The sequence below is a fragment of the Rhamphochromis longiceps genome, linkage group LG16, assembly GCF_057381845.1.
Source record: "Rhamphochromis longiceps isolate RC_006_pf linkage group LG16, R_longiceps_female_GT1.1, whole genome shotgun sequence".
Classification (NCBI taxonomy): Eukaryota; Metazoa; Chordata; class Actinopteri; order Cichliformes; family Cichlidae; genus Rhamphochromis; species Rhamphochromis longiceps.
In genome coordinates, this window is record NC_140572.1 from 30556704 (window position 1) to 30579453 (window position 22750).

Consider the following 22750-nt stretch of genomic DNA (forward strand, 5'->3'; position numbering starts at 1 on the left):
CCTAACAAAGTCATAATTTACCTTGAAATATACTAAGAAAAGCTTTTACAAATGGGTTTAACATGGCCTGATTAGCAGCACTAGCTAGTAGCTTAAAAATCTCATCCACTAATCAGTAGCAGTAACAACCAGATCACAAACACTAGACTAAACTACATGTCAGGACTAAAATAACAATGTGGATTCATAATTGATTTTGCTAGTGAGGAGGCTAGCTAAGTATGCCAGCTTGGTGCTATGTTTGACATCTAGAAAGTCGTATATATCTTAACAGTAGGAAAATGTTAGCTGATGTTAATCAAAAGAAAGCCAGTGTTAATTATTGAAACCCTTTTCCCAAACATGAATATGAATGATGTACTGGAAAAACTAGGGTCTGCATCAGCTGCGGGTTTTAGTCATGGAGGGAGCTTCATTTGGTTTCAGCGATCAAAACCTCAGTTTATATGAGAGGGATGGAAAAAGCCTGAAATCTGATTTCTTCATAATGTCAGTGATTTCTTTTCTGACGAGTTTATGATATCTTTTGAAGTCGTGTTGAAATAAACATAAATTAAAACGCTAAAGCAGGGGATGAGCTAGCCTATAAGTGCACTTTTCAGCTAGCTAGCCTTCACAACTAATAGTTTAAAATCAACCCATCCTGAAACTCCAACTTCAACTGATGTACACAATTGATTAAGTCATGTTCTAATTATTTCAGCTCCAGTCTGTTGAGGTACTGTGATCCCTGCTGTCTTTCAGGGACTTTGGAACTTGTGTGAAAATGTGTTGAGATTAATCAGCTTCCATAAAATGTTTGGACACTTGTCACTTCAACTTAAACAGCACTGAAAATATATGAAAACATAAACCATGTGCAGATTTTTTTAGACTAAATACACAACTTAATGACGTGTTGATGGATAGCTCTGCAGTATCCATATATTTTACCCTTCTTGGAACATTTATAGGTTAGGTCAATATTTGCTCACGTCTGTCATTACAGCTTAAGGTTCAAGCACCCAGTCTGGATGTTAATTGGCTTGCTTGTCATGTAATGGCTTTTGCATTCAATTTTCCAAAAGTTGGGATGATTTTATTAAGTGATTTCCAGTCTGTAAATGGTAAGGGACCCCATGGTTTTGGCAACCTGAACCATCCCCCCCTCCATTCTTTGGGCCACGACGCCTATGAGTCTGCACCAATGTAGCTCGCCTGGCCTCACAGGAAGGAAATATTACCTGGAGCGGAGCGTTAATTGGAAAGTGCCCAGACGACGTTGAGTGCTAATGAACAGCCAAAATGGCCACAGAAATGAAAAAGTAAAAAATCCAGATTGAGAGCAAGGGAAGAAGAGGGGGTCAAAAACTCACTGAGGCTCTCTGTGAGCCCTCAGCCTCTGTCCGAGGCTTACGGCTACTTCCTTCTCTATAATAAGGGGTTATCCCCCTGCACAATGGAGAAATTAAAGTGTAAAACCTTGCAAGGCAAATTACAGCTTTTCCTCGGCGTTAGAGGAAGTGTCTTGATATGTAAACAATACCCCCTCTTCAGCTGAGTACCCTCTCCCTCTCTCTTTCTCTCTTCCCCTCAGTCGCCCCCCTCACCCCTTCCCTCCTTCTTTGTTCCGTGGGAATTTCAGATGGGCCAGATTCTCCCTAAGACTACAACTCTGTTGAATAAAGAGGATTTACAGTACCTTTATCGCTTAAGCATCTCAAACCTGTTTCGCCAAAGCTAACACTTAAAGAATGTGCACAGCACTCATGCAAAGAGCATAGACACAGTTTAAACTATCTGAGGTTAACTAGATCTTCTCCAAAACTTCTTTTTCACTTCTAATAAAGACAGGAAGATAGTCATGATTCCAAAATTAACAGTTTAAATCATGTATGCATTCAAAAAGCAGTGCGTATTTTCTGCTGTGCACCTGGAAAGAAAGTGCCTCAGTCTGCACAACAATATCACACACACTTGCCTTTCAGCAAGACAGCTTGTACCCAAGAACAAAGAAGCTACCAAAGATGAGTTAATACTAGAACATAAAAATGATGTGGGATATCAACGACTGATAACTGTCCAGTTATGGAAACTTGTCTTTTACAGAACATAATACAAAGGAAAAGATGACTGAGGCAATTTAATTTTATAATTACACAGCTTGCCCAGCAGTGCAGTTCCAACTCCTCTGTTTAATCGTGTCAGTACTGTGTGCAGCACATGTTGCAGAGCTGAGCAGCCAGTATATGTGCTGTTGTTCTGCAGGAATATTAAATTCTTTCTTATAATTCCTGCAAAAACCCCAGAACATATACTAAATACTTACCACTATGACCACTTCCAAACACTACCTTATATACCATTTTTACATTTTACATAATGTTTTCCATTCATGTTTACACTTCTTTATACTTTCTTAAATGTCTTTGTTTTTCTCTTTTGCTAACAGTTAAGCATCACATACCAAGCCCAATTCTTTGACTGTATGAATTTTCTGATTTTGACAATAAAAGTCTGGATGTCTGGATCATGGAAACAAAAAGTGCTACTTTGTAATTCTGCAGTGTTGCTAAAGTTTAGACCGGTTTAGAGTGGATGTGCTATATTTACTGAATGACCTCTTCAAAAAAAGCCCTCTCTCTCTTGTTTGTTTGATTTCAAAGAGTAATGAATTTCTAAAGTTAAAGCAGGAGGAAAGAATAAAATTATCCAGTGTAAACAAATGGTCTTGGCAAATATCTGAGTCTGTGTTTGTGAGGCAGCACTGGACTCGTGACTGGTTTTCAGTTGAAGCATTGCAGTTTCTTTGTGAAATAGTTTATACAAATCTTCAGGCCCGTGCAAAGTGCGATGAAAGCGGTCAAACAGACAGACGGGATATTTTTCAGATCTGTGTCTGCCCTGAACATGTCTGTATTTGTTGCTGTCAGGGGATGACCCCAGTATCCTTTGAAGCCCAAACCAGGAATTCTCAGGCTTAGCTGACACCATCAGGGGAAATCACCTGGCAAGCAAAACACAACAAGCTTACATACTATACTAACACAAATGCCTAACACACACAGCCTTCAGCTAAATAAACGCTCATTTGCAGACTATTGATTAGATGTAGGGGGAAAAAAGTGGGAAACTTCACTGTACAAGTGTAATTATAGCTTTGCATAAGAAAACATTATCTTTACTTGGCAGAGGTAAGTCTGGGAATATGCTTGGTATTTTCTAAGAATGTAAAAGCTGAATTTGAACACCATTCATGTGTTGTACATGTACCAAAGCATCCCAAGCAGCTTATAGGGCTGGACGGTATAGAAAGAAATTCTATCTTAATATTTTTAGGATGATTTACATGATGCATTTATCTCTGTACTTTCTACTAAAGCAACAAGTGAGAAGTCACAGCAGTGATTAATTTCACTCGGTTGAGGATCGAGTTTCTTTCAGTATGTTACGTGTAATAAAAAGCAGAAACACAAACTAAAGCCATGGACTGCTTGGACAGAGACTCTAGACATATATCACAGTTTTTACCTGATGTCAGACAGGAAGTGAAGCCATTATATTTACACTTCATTGCACTTTATGTAACAAGACATGTTAGCTTTTATGATAACAGCTGGCTATATATGAGAGGAGATATCTCGGTGGACACACTGAGAAGCATATTTGCTTTCTTGCCCTGTGCAGGATACACAGATTGAGCTCATGGCTCAAGTCGAGACTTGTTTAGCTTAGCTTAGCTTGAAGATACTGGGGAACTGTTCACTTTACTTTCTCCAACTAGCACCTCTGCCATTACACTCCACCAGACTCCACTCACAAAAGTGGCAATTCTGCCTCACAGAACATGAATGATGGTTAGTTTTGTGTCTTAAGTGTTTCAGTTCAGACCCAAATGGACCCAGTAAACACCAATGCTCACAAAGTAGAAAAGCTACTTTTTTTTTTTGTCAGCAAAGTCTAAAGGCTTTACAAAGAGGGCGTTATTTCCCCCAAATGAACAAATTTCATTGACAAATCTAAATTTTAACATTAAGGTATTATGAGCCGCGTGTTATTCAGTGATGTATTAGCACTGTGTCCCCCTCCACGCTCTTCACATAAAATGCAAAACATTAAATGAAACCACCAGCACGACTTTACTGACAAAACACTGAAAGGAGAAACATTATGAAGGATAATTTCTAACCACTTTTGAAAATATATGAGTGTATTTTAAAATATCTATGTACTGCTTAGTCCTTGCTGCTTGTGTTGCCTTGGGAAGATACTTTTCTACTTTTTCCATCAATTTTAAGTTCATGTGCAACTTAATAGTGGTCATTTCTTTAGGTTCTCTGAGTTTGCCAAATGAGATTTAATATCTTGTGAGTCTCAGGTTGCATTCCTAATCTGCACAGCTGCCTCGCTGGTGTGTAGTGTATTCAGAAACCCAATAAACAATACAATGGCAGCTTAGCTAAGATCTGTTTGCTATACATATGAACACTAAGGCAATTCAAGCGTAAAGTGATAGGTTAACAGACCAAAAGCAGGGACATGTGTCGTGTTAGGATGAGTCAAAATGAGGAGAATTTACGATTCAGATCTCAGACATCCTGTTTCTAGAAACAGGGTGGATGCTTTTAGCCAGGAATACCACTCAATCATGTGTTGCTACCCAGCTGTTAGAACGACTGACTTTATTCCTGCATTTTTCTTGCAGCTGGATGATGAATGACATTACAAATTAGTTTTCCATATGGCAGCATTTTGTTTGCTTTTTTTCTTTTCGAAGGGCCATGACAACCATCCAGGGGCCTCATGACAGGCTTAGCTGTGATTACAGAGCAGTGCAACTAATAGAAACAAAGTCCTGAAGAATTTTCTCACAAAGAATAAGAGGATGTAGCAAATGGATACTTATGGCTGGTAGAATATATTTCCAAATTATAGCGTTTTTTGTTTTTTTTGTTGTTGTTGTTGTGTTTTTTTTAAATCCTGGAGTAAAGAAGGCGACATAAAGAACTGTACAGGAAAACCAGTCCCCAACTGGAATTTATCTTCTATTCTATATATGAAAAAATTGTATGAGATTCAGCTTATTGCCTTTTTTGTTTCATATGACAAGACAACTCAAATGTTATGATAGCAGGTGGCTATATATGATTCCATTTGATATATGGTGATATATCAGTGGAGTGATCTTACAGAAGTAGGTGGGCAATTGGGAAACTTTTGCTTTTTTCCCCTGTGTGGGATGAAAAGATGGAGCTCATGGCTCAAGTTGAGACTTGTTTTGCTTAACTTAGCTTAGCTTAGCTTAAAAACAGAAGGTAGTGAGGAACTGGGGATAGATTTTTAAGTGTATCCTAGCTTGGATGGAAAAATATGGAAAAAGATTTACTCCTCGACTGGTTGGTGAATGCTGGACATTTCTTGCTGTTACTAGATGAAACTGTTTGCAAAGAGGAATACAGCACTGCACCAGTCCCCTGTAGTTTGTACGTAAGATGCCGACTGGATGAAAACTCTCAACAACTATTTGCCAAACAACAAGCTGTGAGGAGAGTGGCTCAAACCAAAAATGGAGATCCTTTGGCTTGAGAGAAAAAGTTGTGCCTTTTGAGACATGTTGGTTTCAGCTGTAAGGCACAACTTCCACTTGAAAGCTAATGGGCTGGTTTCATGACTTGGGCATTACTTGTATCCTTTGGATGTAATGTAATTACAAGATACTCTGTTTTTTATGTAATTAGAAAAATATGAAAGTCATTAAATTTATAACACTGTGTTAAATCTATGCTGTGGCCTCACAGACACCTCCCCAAAAATGTGCATGTGTACCTCAACAGCTGTCTGTTTGGTAGTAATATACAGTGTAAAGACAATCCCCATCCACTTCTCACTAGAGTTGAAAACTTCATCAATTAAAAACTAATTCTGCCAATAATTCTCTTGAGTGTTTAAGGTTTAGTGCACAAGTTTTTCCTGCTGGTAAAGTAATAGAAGCTTACAAAGCGTTAACAGTTAAAAGCACTATGGTAAAAATAAAATAAAATAAAATGGGACTACTACTTCCAGGCCCAGAAGTAAGAAATTGTTTATATGGTATATAGCTTTAGAAACTTGTCTTTATTCTGAACTTTGAATCCCACACACAGTGAATATTCATCAGTGAAAATAAATATTTTATGAAAATTGTATCCACTCTTGACTCAGATATCTACTTATTTTGCTGGTTGCCCAAACGAGGCCACTGGGGGCGGCCGGACTCATGGCTGGACGCTCCGTCTGGAGGAAGATTTCTCCCTCCTGGGGATGTGACTACGAAAAATATTGTAAAAGTTTATTTTTTCATAAATGTTTATGGAATTCCTCCGCCTCCGCTGCAAACCCAGCTGCTGCTGACAGGGCAGGATGGTCTGAGATTGTTTCCATCCATGACCGTTTTATTTAAAAGTTTGAACCAAAGGCTGGCAGGTGATGTGTATGAACAAGTGTGACTGTTCCCCAGAGCTGTGGGTGATTAGGCTAATTGCTAAACGCTACCAGAGGCAAGAGACTGAGGTGTTGAAACCTTATAGCTGTAATTAAAAGAACCAGTGTGTCCCCCAGGAGGAATTTCACTGATGGCAAAAATCAATTTCCTCCTCTTGCTTTCAGCTACAACACAATTACACCAGGCATTAATTTTAAAGACACCTTTTGTCCAGCGGCTTACTGTGGCTGGCACATACCTTATCTGTTGGGCGGTCGGAGTCGAGGGGGTCTTGTGTGAAACATTTGAGAACATTATCCCCAGAGAGCTGTTATGTGGATGCAGACGTTCTGAGGTCCTATATTCTCTTAACCACAGACATGCTTGTCTCATCATGGGTCAGTGGGCTTTCTTCCCCCTTAATCCTTTTCCTCCAGCAGTGTTTCTACGAGGGCGGACCACAGCTGTGCCTGCAGTCAAGGGGGAGGTTAGGGGATAAGAACCGGAAGAGCCTGACCACAAACTGTCCGCCCCGAGAACAACTCAGCCATATGAACTGGGCCTGTTTATATAAGCACCTCCCGCCTGTGTTTACAGCTAGCACACATTTTTGTTTTACCACGTCTAAACTCCTCGGACGTTTATTTGGCTTCACTTGAACTGTGAGTGTTAGGGCTACATTAGCGGATGAAAGTAGCCGAGGCTGGCAGACTGGGAACTCTAGTCTGAAGGATACTGAGGATTACGCTGGGGCGGAGAGGTCGAAAAGCGCAGTCGCTGACTTTCAACAAGTTCTTTGATAACATGGAGCATCTTCCCATGGCAAAAAAAAAAAAAAAGCAGTTGCTTGAGCCGACACCTTAGAGAAGAGTTATAGGCACCTTCTTGGGCAGATTTCCATGAGTCCACAAACAAAACAGGCAGGAAGTGTCTGAGAGGTGGGGGCATGGATTACACTCTGCATGCTGGGAAAGGGCTTTCTGCTTAAGAGAGGATGAAGCACAAAAAGAAAAAGGGAAGTGCAAGGAAGGGACTTGAAGGATAGGGAGAGAAAGCTGGTTGACGGGGTGTTGGCTAATCCCCTAAAGCATCCATATATTGCCTCCACCTCCTCTCTCTCTACTTGTAAACTGCGAGGAATGTAGCATGTTGTCTTTGGTTCTTGTGCGTGTAGACACCTCTGGTACAGAGAGATTTATATCCACAGACATTGCCCAAAGCATACCACATTGCTTTTTTAATTCTGGAGGCTTTGAAGCAGAGGCGGAGCTCCAAAGAAACAACCAGTATCAGAATTGTCCTCTCATTTGAGCCTGATTTATGTTTCCTAACCACATTAGAGAGCTGCCAAAGGCTGTTAGCCCTCCATTGAGTTGGCATACAATAGATTCAGAAAATACAGTGTTAACATTGGGCTGTTTAATATTTTTCTCTCCGGCTGTCTTCTAAGCAATCTGTAAAATAAACATTTGTCTTGTGATATTCTTTTTCAAAAGTAGAAAGAAATGTCTCTGTGGTGCTTGGAGCTCGTTAGGAATTCCTCTGAACTCCTTGGTTGGACTCAAGTTGGGGTTTCTTTGCTATAAACATAAAAAAGAATACTGGGAATGTATTCATAATTCAGTTTTACATAAAATACCCAAATGTTTGATTATATACCATAAATTAGACTGGAAACCCTTGTAGCCAATTGATCCCAGTCTCTGGAGGACAGCCACACCATTGCTTCTTATTGCCTCCTCTTGTACTTATTTTGTAGGCCAGCCACTTTGTGATGAGAACTGCCTACAATAACTAATGATAAAGGCTTCAGCAAAAGCTCAGGGATCAGAAATGAGTGTTTTTGGCTACAGCACAGCAATCAGCAAGGCCAAAAAACAAAACAAGATGTCCTCCTTCTGCTTTCACTTAGCATATCTAATCTTTGAATTCTGTCTTAGCCAGCCAGAGGCCTAAAGTGAAACACTAGATAAGACAGAGAGGCAGACATAGACATCAGGATTACTTAATTCATGTGGCTCTTATGAACAGTTAACTTAAGCGCCCAGAAAGCCAGTCAACCGTTCAAGTATTGTAAGAATGCTAGCTGGTGGGAAGATGTGAATATGAGATGCGATCAAAGAAGCTACTGAAAAAAGTTGCTAAAAATCAAAAGATAAACCAAATTTAAATTTGGCTGATCACCAGCTCAAGATCATCTTCACACCGACCTCTGGACCCTTTTCAGTGTGGCTGCTATGTTTAGATCACTTCACAGAAGTCATTTTATGACCTCTGCAAAAAATTTTTTTTAGAAACAACATAGTGTAAAGCTCTGCTAACAGTCTCAACTTAGGGGATGAATTCATGGCTCAAAATGTTGCAATCCACTTGTCACACATTGCTTTGAAGCTTACACCTAGGAGCTTCTGGCCATTCCAACATCTTCATTGCCTAGGTAACGCTCTAATGTGTTTACCATGAGATCATATCATATTATCAATGACTTGAACTGGAAATTGGCAAAATAGATTTTGACTTGCTTCTTTCTGAAGATGCTGTTCATGTCCATGTCCATGTGTAAAAAGACAAATTCAATGTTTCCAGCTTGAGCTTGCGCAGACTTAAGACAGGTTCTTAACCTAATATTTCTTTAATACACACTTTCTAATGTGCCTTGAAAGATTCTAAGTGATGTTAAATTCAGTTTAAATGCTTTATGTCATTTCACGTAAAGCACACAGTGCTAGTGTTTTTGACCTCTCCAGACAATCAGATCACTTGTTTTGATGTTGAACTGACATCAGTCTGTTTACTTGAAAAATGTACATTTTTTAAATTTCATCTATTTCCATTGCACTTTTGGTAAAGTAGCATCAGAAGTCTTGAATTTAACTTGTTTCTGCCTGTAGTCACTTGGTTGAAACACATACTGGAGCTATCAGGTATGAAATCTAAACAGGTATGAGCCGATCCTGCAGACAACAAAGCTATAAATCTGGAAATAAAAGCTGTAAATTGAAAGTCTTTCCGGGACAGAAACAATATCGGCATCTCTTGAAGTCATCCTTGGAGGACAGCAGTGAGTTCCTGATAGTGTGCTGCTATAGACCCTGACAGGAAAATAAACACTGGGACTTGGTCAATAGGCCTTCCTGTAAGCTTGTTGCTTGCAAGTCTTCTCAAGTATCAGGGAAGGCATTATTGATATGTTACAAAATGTTACTGTAAATGACAACTGATAAGAGTCGATTCCCTCTCCTCAGTGGGGATATATACTGTTAAAAATGAAACCCGTGACATGTTTGGTGGCTTTCAGACCCAGGGGAGGTGGGGTTTTTTTTTGTGTGTAGCCATGTAATTCAATCTACAGCACCTCTTTAAACAGGACACATAACATAAGGTTGAATTTTTACTGCCAACTTAACTTGCCTCCTTCAAAGAATAATTCAGGAAGAATTGTGAGGAACTGCATTTTTCTTTTTTTAGTTGAGTTCTTCAGGCATCACAAGATGAATTCTGTGATTCTTTCAACCAAGGTGGAGGGCCAAGGAGTTGAACCCCAAGGGGGGCACAGGGGTATAACATGAATGGAGTCATCCCTGCATAACTCTGGCCAGTGAGTGCCCCCACCCCTCCTCCACCTCTGAACTGTTCGGTGGAACCACAACAGTGTAAGAGCCTCATTTAGGAGCACAGAAAGAAAAGCAGAAATCTCTTTCTCAGGAAGATTAGTGGCTGTCCCTTTGGAGTAGCCCTGTGGACGGGGAGGGATGGGGGGAGGTCTATTTTTCTCTGGGACATTTTTCTCTGCCAGGGAGGGCCGTGACCCACTCCAGAGCACCATCCAGAGAAAGGCCCCGTGCATAAGGCAGAGACCTCAGCAGAGACCCTCAGACTCAAGTTCTGAGACTTACCCAATGATAACCATAATTAACACCCAGTTCCTTATCGCAAATCCACCCTCCACTCCCAGAAAGACCAATTATACTACACACCATGTCTTCATCCATCTATGCTATGCTTTCGGTACCTTTACGTGTAAAACAGCTTATCTCATGGGTGGTAACCTCTATGGTACTACAGCTGTACCCTTGTGGAGACCAGAAACCAGTCTTGAACCTTTGGTGACAATTTTGGACTTTAATGTCAAGATCTTAGATCTTGACATTAAAGATCTTTGTATCTTCTAGTTTCTGAAACTGTGTTCAGCATAGGGCTAAAAAGCAAGAGATTCACCTGCTGACAGGTACCTGATTCAGAATAAAATTTTCTTAGTCCAATAAAATGGACTCAAACTTAGTAATCAGATGATTCCAGCATTTTAAATCTAGAAGAAAAGTTGCAGATGCAATTTGTTTTCTGCTTATTGTAATATATGATCCATTTTTAGCCTTCAGAAAGTTACTCATAGTTACCCTAATAAAAGGCTCCAAGGAGTTACATTCAAATACCCGTAGGAACAGAAACAGACGTTTTTTGGATTTCTGTTTCAGAGATATTTCGAGTTAGAGTAGTAAGACTTATTTCTGATCTATTTTCATGAGGAAAGACTGGAAGAAGTGATTTAATGCTTTTGCAGTAAGGGCTCTCGAAAGTGAGTCTCTCGAAAGTGAGTCATTTTTCTTCTATTGGCACTCTCCTTAGATACATCAGTGCTACGAATAACTATCTGTGGACATTACGTTTTATATGCTGAGGATCATCGATCTTTGCAAAGGCTTCACAAGCCTCTGGCAAATTCTAAGAAAGATGAAGACAACACTGTGGTTAGGCAGAAATAATCAGCATTACCCAGCTTGTCTGCTCCACTGGCCTCGTACAGTCAACACAAAAATGAGCGATGATGGAAAAATTCTCTCTGGCAAACTTTTTCTGAATATAACGGGAGTCGTAAAAGAACTCTGGCAGGTCTGTGTTTGAAACCGTCACTCTTCGTCAGTCGAGGTCAGAGGAGAGTAGCACATCTGAGCGCATGTACACTTTGGTGCAAAGTGGGGAGGGGGTTGTATCAATCACAGGTTTCCCTTTGAAATTGTGAGATGTTTTACAGTCCTGGAAGTGGGCACCTAATCTGAACACATGTTATTCTGACATGCTGAAGCACTCGTAAATCCCTGGGCCTGGGAATCAGGTTGCGGGAGGCGAGCCTGTGGAAGCACGCCCTGCACCGAGACAGATGCAGGCTGTCACACAGAATGTGGGTGCCCATTTAAAACCATTAACAAGACCCTGAGAAACAAGTCTGATTCTTATCAGATGGACTCAATCTGATCTGGGCGTTTGTGCCAGCATTCCCCTTTCCCTTTATCCTCATCCTACTTCTTCTTTCCCCTTGGATCCTAACACACTCTATTAGAAACCAGACACAAACTTCCATTATGTTTCCACACTCAGAGACACAGACAAGTTCAACAAGGCAATGCAAGTCTCCATGAAACACAAGCTCTTTTAAAATTGAACTATTATCCTTGTGCATCCAATAGCGTCACAGGCAGTGAGTGAAGCTACTCACTCTAAAACACACCATGTGCTATCATGGTATTGTGGAAGACTGGCAGCATTTTATGTCCTGTAATGAGACCACATCGGTAATTTTTCTTTAAAAAGCATTTCCATTTTGGTCTTCCTAAGAGGAAGAAATTATTTAAGAAGAGTGGATCTGAACCTAAACCTAAACCTTACACCCACTTGGTCAACGGAAATCCATCTGGGGTTAGGGTTAGGAGTAGGACGCGGGTACTTTTAAATGTAGTTTGAGTACTTAAAAATTCCATTTCAAATACGACTAAGCAGAACAAACAAGGCCCTAAAAGTTTACCAGTACAAAACTACTTGATGTATTCACAATCGTCCTATATTTTTTGTTTGAATCTGCATACTAATATAAGAAACGAAAAGGAGGCATAATCCAAATTGAAAGCAAAAGCCTTAAAACTATCTAATGACATACTAATGTCCTACTTTAAAGGTTCCCCTGTGTGACAAAGTGAGCTTTGTGATGCCAGGGCATCAGGCACTTCATTAAACAGTAAAACAACTTGAATTCACTGCAGTGGCCTCTCACTTGATGCCAGAGCATCTTTCTGATGGGGTTCAGTGTCCACCAGCCGGCGTTAGTAATTTATAACACTTGTACCTCAGAGGCCCCAACAAGGTCCTCCAACCTCGTTATGATGAGTTTTCATCACACACTCACTAATGAAAACATGAGCTCTCATCTTTTAATTATGAGACGAAGTCTTGGACACCCAGCACCCTCACTGTTACCTCACAAGCACAAATAACCCCTGATGGTTGCAGCCTGCTGCTTTTCAATGGGGCAAGGTTATGAAAATTCAACCCCCACAGCCTCCGTGACACACAATGGTCACAACTGTGTAAACGACTGAATAATTCATGTTATGGCAAGTGCAATATTTTCTTATCGCTGGTTTGAAAAACTTTTGGACCCTTTGTGGAGGTGCCAGAGAGGACGCACTGAAACGCCCTAGTTTCTCACCACGCATCCCTAAACAATTAATGCTCATGGCTCCTCTCGTGGCAGGCCACCAAGCCCATCATTAAGCAGAAATAGCGCTAACGCCACAATGTCATACGACATCTTGTTAGCATTTCAAAGGTGCTTCCCTCCTCCCTCCTCTTTATCCACGGCCTCTGATACACCATGTCGTCCACTGCTGTGCCAGCCTTTTTTAGTAATTCATGAAATTTACACTCGGGAGGTGAGAACAAGGTCTTTCGACCTCATTATAACATTTTTTCATCACTCATTCTCTGACATCTCTGAAACACGCAGCCCCCATCTTTGAGCATTTTCATGTGCCACCCAACTACTTAGTGAGCAGCAGTTCACTGCAGTGCAGAGTGCAGAAACCTAAAGACAAAGGTCCAGATTCTGGTGTTTGAAGGCGCCAAAGAGAAGCTGATTTTTTTTTTTTTTTAACAAATTACTTTGACAAGTATTATGTCAAAGCTCTAATCTGTCATCTCTTCTGCTGTACTTCCACCTTACAATGAGGAAAGAGCAAACGGATACGGATGTACCTCTGGTCAGAGTGGTGGGCGAGGGTTTCTTCGGGAGTTCTGAGAAGCTGCTTCCATCCAGACCAGAACTCTTACACTCCTTCTTGTCAGTTGCTATTGGAGCTGAAGTTTCCATGCTGCTCTTCAATTTCTGTCACAAGCTGCAGAGGCAAGACACACATAAGAACATAAGGTCAAAAAACTGATCAAGGAAAACATCATGTGGTGAAGGAAGTACTGTGCTGAACTCAAAGTCCTGCAGAAGCAAAAACAGCGTAATAATAATAATAATAATAATAATAATAATACAGAAAAGTCAGACAGTTGTATTAATGTATTGTAGTAATGTATTTAGTGTTCTGTCATTCTGGGAAATCAACTCAAAACATTTTTTTTCTTGCATTGAAAAATATTTAAACATTGTCCTTTTCTTCTAACGAGCGAAAAAGATACTCATCATTCTCACATCTAGCACACCAGTTCTCAAACTTTTTCTTGCATGCCCCTCTTCAGAAACTCAGACTAATTCCCACTTTACAGTCCACATTTATCTTCAATTATTAACATGAATAGTAACAAAAAAATAAAAGCAAAGAACAAAAAACTGACCCCTTACAGTGGGTCAAATACCCCAACAGAGGGTCCCACCCCACAGTTTGAGAACCACTAGACTAACAAAAACAGAGCTAAGTTTAACAGAGCACAAATGTTTCCATTCACAAGCCAAACAAATTTCAACAATCTTTAAGCTACAAAATAGAATTTAAGTTGGAAAAAGACCCAACATTAAAATCTGGAGATTGTAGAATTGCACAGTTGGGCTTTCAGGAAGCCAAACATTAAATAAGTAAATTACTCTCAGCAATTACTGCTGACATAACAGACGGCACAGGAAGCAAGAGAGGTGAATTTTTTTTCATACTGAACTAACAAAAACTGTCTTGCTATAGTGTGTTTGTAGCATATCTCCATAGGTGTGCATATGTGTTTATTGGGCCAGTGTAACCGAAAAGCCTTGAACACACACACACCCTCAGGTTTCTCAGTTTGATGTAATGAGTTCATGGAGCCCCTTCTGTTCCAATTGTAAATGTGAGTGGCCCTCAGCGCTGAGGTTTTAGCCTCACGCACTGTGTCAATACCTCCTCATGTCTGTGTGAAAGGCTCGATGACTTGGCAACCTGCCACTTGTTTGACTTGGTGGGACCTACAAGATCATCCTCTGCTGAGAGCAAATAAGACCCAGTCTCTCCATCCACCTCCCCCACCAGCCCCCCACCACCGGGCTGGCCTAGAAGGGAAAAGTCATTCTGGCTAGCTTGTGGTCGTTGCTCTTCCACATGCTTTCAGACACTGGTGAGAAAACGTTTGTCACAATGCTGGAAAGACAAGAGAATGAACAACTGCATGTAATCACAGGGGGGTGTTGGGTCTGCAGGTTTCTGTCCTCTCCTCACACCTGTTTGCAGCTAGCTGATTAAAACAACCTCAGATCTTATAAACCAAATGTGTTTATGACCTAATATGTGCCCAAAGAACACAAACAACATCCAGAGGATATTAATTGTTGCTTATATACGAGAAACAAATGTGATTTTTGGCTGCAAAGAAACCACAAAATAATTCAGTTATACAGCACCTATCCACAACAACACCCGGCTCACTTTGTGTTAGGGAGGGTCACCTGATCCATCCCAAACTATAAGCTTTTTTAGAAAGCTTATATCTTAAAGTTTGAAGTCTAATCTTAAAAGCAGAGAGGGTGTCTGTCTCCTGAATCCAAACTGGGAGCTGGTTCAACAGAAGAGAGGCCTGATAGCTGAAGTCTCTAACTCCCATTCTACTTTTAGAATCTCAAGGAACCACAACTAAGCCAGTGCTCTGTTGGGATTATATGATACTGTGAGGTCTTCAAGATAAGATGGGGCCTAATCAAGAGGAGAAGTATTTTAAAATTCAATTCTGGATTTTAAATTGCGCCAAAAAAGAGACGTTAATATAGAAGAACACGGATCTCTCTTTCTAGTCCCAGTTAGTTGTCTCATTGTGTATTTTGGATCGACTGAAGGCTTTTCAGGGAGCTTTCAGAGCAGCCTGATGATAATAAATTACATTAGTGGAGCCTATGTTGTAACATATTAAAACACGGGATGGTGTGACACCAGGTAAATACACAATTAGGAATGTGGAGAATGATACTGTCATTCAAATGGAAACCTAATTGCTCAGTGATCTGGTTCCTACCAGGCAAACGTGTGAAGCGTTGTTTTCGGTTTCATGTGGATTTCCAACATGTCATGCTTTATTGTGAGGTGTGCGTACTAGCAGCCATGTCTGTTACCCTTCGGAGGTGCCAGTCGCCTGTCAGTGAGCCAATGTAAGCCGATTAGAGGTGGGCGACTAACAGGTTTAGGCTACATCTGTTTCTTTTTTTCTGCTGCCAAAAATGTCGCTGAGCTCGCCAGCGAGCCATCTCGTCTCTGAGAAGTCCGTCACTCTGACATCACCTTAGTGATAGAATCTAATTTGCTCTTTCATGGGCCTTTATCGTATTTAGAGTTGGCCAAAAAGCCGACTAGTTTTTGGTGGTGATCCCTGTTGGCTCGGATAAGATGTGCCCATGAACAGACCAGAGCTCGGAGCAACCGTGTTCGCCTTTCAAGCAGCCTGACAGAATCCTCCCCTTAACATTGCCGCCTGATGAACATCTGGCATCGCATTAATGGCCGTTTCCATGCTTTTACAGCAAGCCAACTATTTGGTTTCCAGTTGCCTCTGAACCTCGAGCCAATACTTAGATTAAGAGGGGTTTGGGGGTGCAAACACCTTTAAAGGTCGTTTAGCAAGAAACGAATAAATAAAAAAACAGGTGCAAAAACTGTCAATAACTGGAAAATTTGAGCACATTTTTGAAAAAGTGGCCCCAACTTCACCCTCACTCATCCTTCCTTAATACCTTGGAGCTGTTACATTACACCCTCCACCCCCCTTAACCAATCTCTCCCTACAGGCAAGACCCTGTTGCCCCCAATGACAGGGGAGCCCAGTTCTGACGGGCTGGTACAGGTGTCAGGAACTAAGCGGACAGATGGCAGGGGCCAAAGGCGAACAAACAACAAGGGTGCACTTCTTTACTCATCTTCTGGTTGGCTGGGCAGCCTGTCGCAGGACGAGCAGCGTCCCCCCCCCCCCCCCCCATCCACCCTCTGGTGTCATGTGACCACAGGCTCAGAGACTTCAGAGGGCAGAGCAGGCATCTGATTGAGTCTTCTTTTTTTATGTTACACCTGAGCAGAACCCAGGCTTTTAAATTTATCTGGTCTCTTACAGGACGGTCACTGGAGGCGATGCTCTACAGACGGCCTCAAAATTCTGATGATCGAATGATTTCCTGGAAGTGCAGAGCTAAAAACACCACAGCAATGTCAGTCTAACAACAAAATCCCAAAACAAGACTTACGCAGATTGCAGTTCTAAATGATTTATTTTGTTCATCTGAATGCAAAGCTGCTTTTCTTTGCCTGTGGTTAAGGCCAGACTAACCATATCCGAAACCTTAAGCTTCACTTTCATCTTTGTTCTTGCTCCTTCCTGCCACAAAAAACTGGATGATTTTCCCCACTTTAGTGAATTATCTTGCAAACATTCAAAACTGCTATTTAGAAGTGAGCACAGACACAAAGAAACATCTTATATTTATTTAATTACCCAAATCCTTCCTTTCCTGTCACATGCAGTCTGCTGAACATATTCTAGATTTATAATAAATTATTGTATTTGATGATTCATAGAAAAGGAGTAGTTTATAGGAGAGATTGCACATCTTGATTTTCCTTCCCCAGGACTTTGCTACGATGGACGGTCCAGGCGTGCCAGTAACCGCACAAGGCACCGGAAAAAGACTGAGGTAATGGGGAGTTGTCACTGATATGTTTTCTGCTTCGAGGCTTAACCTCTTAAGATCCATCAGGTCACCTAGGATTAGTGTTCAGTTGATGTCCCCCCATTTTCATTGACGTTTTGCCTGTTTGGAAGATCAAATGGAAAACTTTAACACAAAAAAACTAACCCCAAAATGTCTAACACCTCATTTGAAATGTATCATCTTCTACTTTATATATTTTTAAAAAAAAGGCTATTCAGCATGTGGCTAAAACCAAACCAAGCCCTAGATGAGCTGCCAGTGACCTAAGATCATAGGAGAGCCATATCATTCCATTTATTTCTGAGCAAAATCATTTGTTGTGGGAGCAACGATGAAAGCAGTAGTGAGAAAAATCGCCTGCTTAATGAATTTGCTCTTCACGTCAGGATTGATTTTCCCCTGGTCTCGCCTGCTTTTGTCTGAACTCCTCTTCCGCTCTCTGTTAATTTACCTTCTGCCCCCTTCGTCTCAGACGTGCAGGACTTTTGTTATGAGACCCGGTGTGTGTTTTTCTTAGCGCCTCGTTCAGTTTCAAGTGTTCCTCTCCTCCACTACCGTTCAACAGCTCCCCTTTCACCAACACTGAAAGGAATGCAAACACACATCAAAAGAGGCCCTCTCATTCTGAAGATTTCCAGGCTTTGCTCTTCTTACTTTCTTCCTTCCTATCTTTCAGTGAATGCGATCCGTATGCTGGTAGGCTCTCTTTCCTGGCAGCGCACACACACACACAGTCAGTTTCTCACACCAACTGCTGTCCCACACTCTGCTCACTTGGCAAACAAGGGACAGACGGATAAGTGAGGTCTCCAGCCCCTATGCCACCTGCAGACCTCTCTGCTCGGGTTTCTGACGGTGACACTCATGCAGGTTAACAAAACAACTAAAATGAGCCAAAATATGGTTTTGTTTTACATATTTTTGGATCTTCATCACACATTTTGTTTTGGAGCCATGATTAAGATGAAAGACTTTTGATCTTTTTTTTGAGGTATTGTAGACTTTGGATTGTATACTACTCTTCATATTTTCTTATTTGTCACCTTTAACATCTTTAACCCTTATGAGTACCTCCTGATCTGCCATCTTTTTGGTTCAGATTTGGTTACATTTAGGTGACTAAGCCTATTAGATTAAAGTTGTCCTATGACAGGGATAATTCACATAAGCTGAAAAAACTGCTAAACCATTAAGTTTGCTTAACTAAAAGTCAGCTCTATAGCGTGACCAGCGGTGGATAGCACTTTTATTTCTTGTTACAGGGACGGTGTCCCACATTTGTATTTGCTCTACTTTATAGAAGTCAGAATACTTGGCTCTAACAAGAAACATGCCGCTCAAAAAGAGACCTGCAGATGTACAGATGCATTCCTATTGAAACCTAAAGATGGTTACCAGACAGAACAGCAGCTCAAATAACGGCTGAACAACTACTGAGACACAAAATGGTAAAACATGGGTGAAGGAAGGCTATTTTATAAGAATCTTTCACGTATGCTTACTGTATTTACTTAATAGTCAATCTGGGGGGAAAAAAAGAATCCATTTGTTTTTTAGTTATTACCTTTTTGACCAATCTATATTCTGCATAGTTTGTTAATTACATTACATATAACCTCTTACCATATTAGGGTGTTTCACATTGTCCCACCCACATTTGGTTTGTTGGAATCTGATCACCACACACACCGTATGCTAGCATGCTTCAATAAGGCTGGCTAGCTTGGATCGAACTCACAATCTTTTAAAATGCAGTGACACACAATGACCACTAAACCATCTAACTGATGCCTTGATAATTGTATAATTTATATTTTTACTTATTTACTCTCCGTAGGAACAGAATAAGTTTCATGTTATTTTTAGGTTACGTAGGAATTCTTCAGCTGTCAGATCTAATTTACAGGTAGACAGGTGTACGGTGCACGGAGGGGAAGTGCTGGTGACAGGTTCACCGCAAGTTTCTTTTTTTTTTACTGTGCTTTTGTTGCATCCCCTGCGTATTCAGAGAGCTCACGGCAAAATGTGGACATAAAAACATATGGTTTCCCCCTCTCATGGCCAGCTCTAACCACCTTGGCTGGACTTTCTCCTTGACTCTGTGACAGTTTCATAAGTAACCTTTAATTTAACTTCCCAGATGTTCTCTCCATGAGAGCATTTTTCACTTACCAAATGCTTCCTTCCTGAGACTATTCAGCTCATTTTTGGTCTTGGCTGCAACACTACCTAACAGTAAAATGGCAGTACTTTTTAAACCACACTCTAAAACTTTCACCTTTGGTTCACCACATTTGAGACTGTATTCAGGCAAATGTCCATTACTTAATTGTTTTAACTTTTTGATTTCTGCATGTTGTTTTCGGTGCCAGAGTAAAGAACCTAGGTCATGGTCATGTGAAAGTAAAGTCATGGGGTAATGACCCACCGTAGATATGCTTGTTAGGTACTAAATCTTGAGATTATGTGGAAAACTTAGAGTTTTTTGACCAGGTATTATACCTTTATAGTCATAATAACCAATACCAATAAAACGGGTCACTCAACTGCGTTGGCCCTCTTTCTCCCAAGAGTTTATTTCACTTGAATTTATAGTTTTGGCTGGGTTTGCAGCCATGGCAGCATGCTGTTTTCAGTGATAAATCTCTAAAAACCCAACAACAGTTCATCATTTAAGAACTAAAAATCCAACATTTCCCTTAAGAGTTGGTGGAGACCGAAGATCAAAGGTAAACAGGATAAGACTGAACTTTGGGATGACCACTGAATGGTAACGTGGCTCAACTGTAGTCCACCATATAAAATTAAAAATATGAAAACATGTCAGAGTTGTTTTTTTCTTTATTCTTCCCCTATGTAGCTACAAATCTGTTACAAATGAAAAAAAAAAACTCTTAGGATACAATATTACAAATATTTGACATCATGCAAAATGCAGATGTCTTGTAAAACGGAAGATGTGACCTTGGCACCTTTAAACAAACCCTCAACTCCTTTCATAACACCATAAAACTACTTAATGTGGTTGATGTTGTTGTGGCAAAATCTGTACCCCATCAGTGCAAAACAGTCTGTATCAGACTAGGAATGTTTTTGTTGACAGATGATATGCCAAAATGGACGGCGACTACAAAGACCTTTGGGAAAAGACAAGTTTAGACTAGGACAGGACACATTCTCCATGGGTGAATCACTTCTGTGCGGAGAAATGTCTCCCTTTGAGGATTTGAAGCTCAGGTCTGAAGGATCATGAAAGCAGTTGAGACGTGAGAGGCCTGACAGTAGCACGTTATCCATTAGTTTGATTCAGTGGTCGAAATTACCACAGGCTGCCTCACATGTATAGCTTCAGGTCAGCCAAGCAGAAAGGAGACGATTGCCACAATATGCTTTCTCATTGCCAGGGTGAAGGTTGTTTTAAGGGTTAAGCACTTAACTTGGCTGAGCTACTTTAAGATCTTTGCTTTAAGAGCAATTTAACGTGCAGTGAATCAAAGGAAGCCTGCAAATAATTTCTTATATCAATTAAAACCACTATGGCTCATATGTGTGAGCCCTGTTTTCAATCACAGGCATGTAAATCGGGGATTACTGAACTATTTTCTCCATTGCATTCCATGTTTGTATGAATCTACTATCCATTCCAAATGTTTACAATGTGCACAACACACTGGGGGAACCAAATCCCTCACCAAAGACCAAGTATCCAGTGGATTGCAGATCATACAGAGTAATGAGAAGCTAACAACTGATGTAATATAAAAGGCATCTAAAACAGCAGAGAGAAAAAAGCCCTGTGGATGAGTTCTTGCTCCACCCCTGAACCTGACCTTTCCTTCTAGTAAAGGCAATATCCTGTGGTTGATCTCTTTGTCTCTCTCAACCAACAGAAAACAGATGTGGAGCTCGTGGCCTATATAGTACACGGTCACCAGCTGGAGGGGAAGATATATGAATGTGATTATTATTATTTTTTTTTTTTGTAATGGTCCTAACACTGTCAAAGGCACAAAAAAAAAAAAAGAGTTTGGCGCAAATTTAGGTGTCACTCACATTCTTACATTTTCTTCCTGTTAAAAGAGAGTTTTTCTTTCCCACTGTCACCAAATGCATTCTCAAAGTCAGCCTTTGATCGCTGGGGTTTTCACCATATTATTTTATAAAATATATAGTATGTAAAACACCTTGAGGTGACTGCTGTTGTGATTTGGCGCTATATTAAAAAACTGAATTGAATTGTTTTGATCTCTATTGAATGATTACATGAAAAAGGGACAAAAAAAATATTTGCCACGCATTCTTCTGCTGTGTAACCTTACACCTTAGCTGCAAAGTGGGAATGCTTTTATTTTTGCAAGTATTCACTTTTTTGCAAGAAGAAATGTCACAGGACTGCCGAATTTATCACAATTCACGGAACAACTATGCCCGCGCCAAACTTCACAGCAAGTTTTTTTTTTTTTTTAACATTTTCAAGTTATTTTAGCCAGTGTGGCCCCACCACGCTGGTCTACAACAAGCATGCAAATCATTAATCAAACCATTAACTGATAAGCTGACGAGTTAGAAAGTTCTCATTGCTTGCATATCTCAGCTGAATGAAGCTGAGCTGAGTCTGTATCCATGTAATGTGTGTTTTAAGTCCCAGCTGTCACTGGTGCCACCATGCACACTGCTGAGTCGTGCCTCCCTCTCTGAAGCATTTGGCCGGGGGCCATTCATCCTAAACGTGCTGTTAGCACTCACTCTCGACCACTCCAGCTGTCACTGACCTCGACCACGACATCAGCTAAACTGCCACTCTGCACGTCTGTGTTCGGACGCTCCAACGAGCCAATGTTGGCATTTGCTACACTCAGGTTTCACTGTGGTGCAGCTTCCACGTCGTTGTGGTGAGTTTAGTAGAAGTGTCTGATAGCTGACAGTCTGCATGTGTCTGCATCGGCCACTCATGCCAGCTGCTGCCAATTCACAGTCAAAGCTTTAGTCACAGCAGAGGGACTCCCATTGAAGTTTGCTGTGCATGTGTGTTTATGCAGGCATCCAAAGCAGCTGTCAAAGCGCATCTTCAGATGAGATCCTAGTTGACCAGTAACAGTTATCAGGACCTAAAGTGCATTTTAATTTTTTATTTTAAATTTTTCACTAAAACTAATAATTACACCATTAGCTGCTAATTTCCACACTCCCAGTTTGTATTGCAGACTTTCAGTTAGTTACTCAGACATCTCTTCTGCTCCAGAAAGAGCCTCAAAACTTTCCAAGAAGCTGAGAAGCTGAGCTGTGGTTCTCGATTGATCCTTATGTGTAGAAATGGTAGACCGTCCCTTTTCCCGTGTGCTTTTATGTGGCTGCTACAAACTCTAAAAGTACTAAATGTG

General features: G+C 40.7%; 1 protein-coding gene across 1 annotated transcript in view; it reads right to left on the bottom strand.

The window, feature by feature from the left end:
- The window catches only part of gli2a (GLI family zinc finger 2a), an 83260-nt gene that overhangs the window by 51163 nt on the left and 9347 nt on the right, over nt 1-22750 (bottom strand). Inside the window, exon 2 of the mRNA XM_085385578.1 lies at nt 13466-13605. Within this exon, the coding sequence (XP_085241704.1) occupies nt 13466-13580 (115 nt within the window). The 5' untranslated portion in view covers nt 13581-13605. The remainder of the gene's footprint in view (nt 1-13465; nt 13606-22750) is intronic.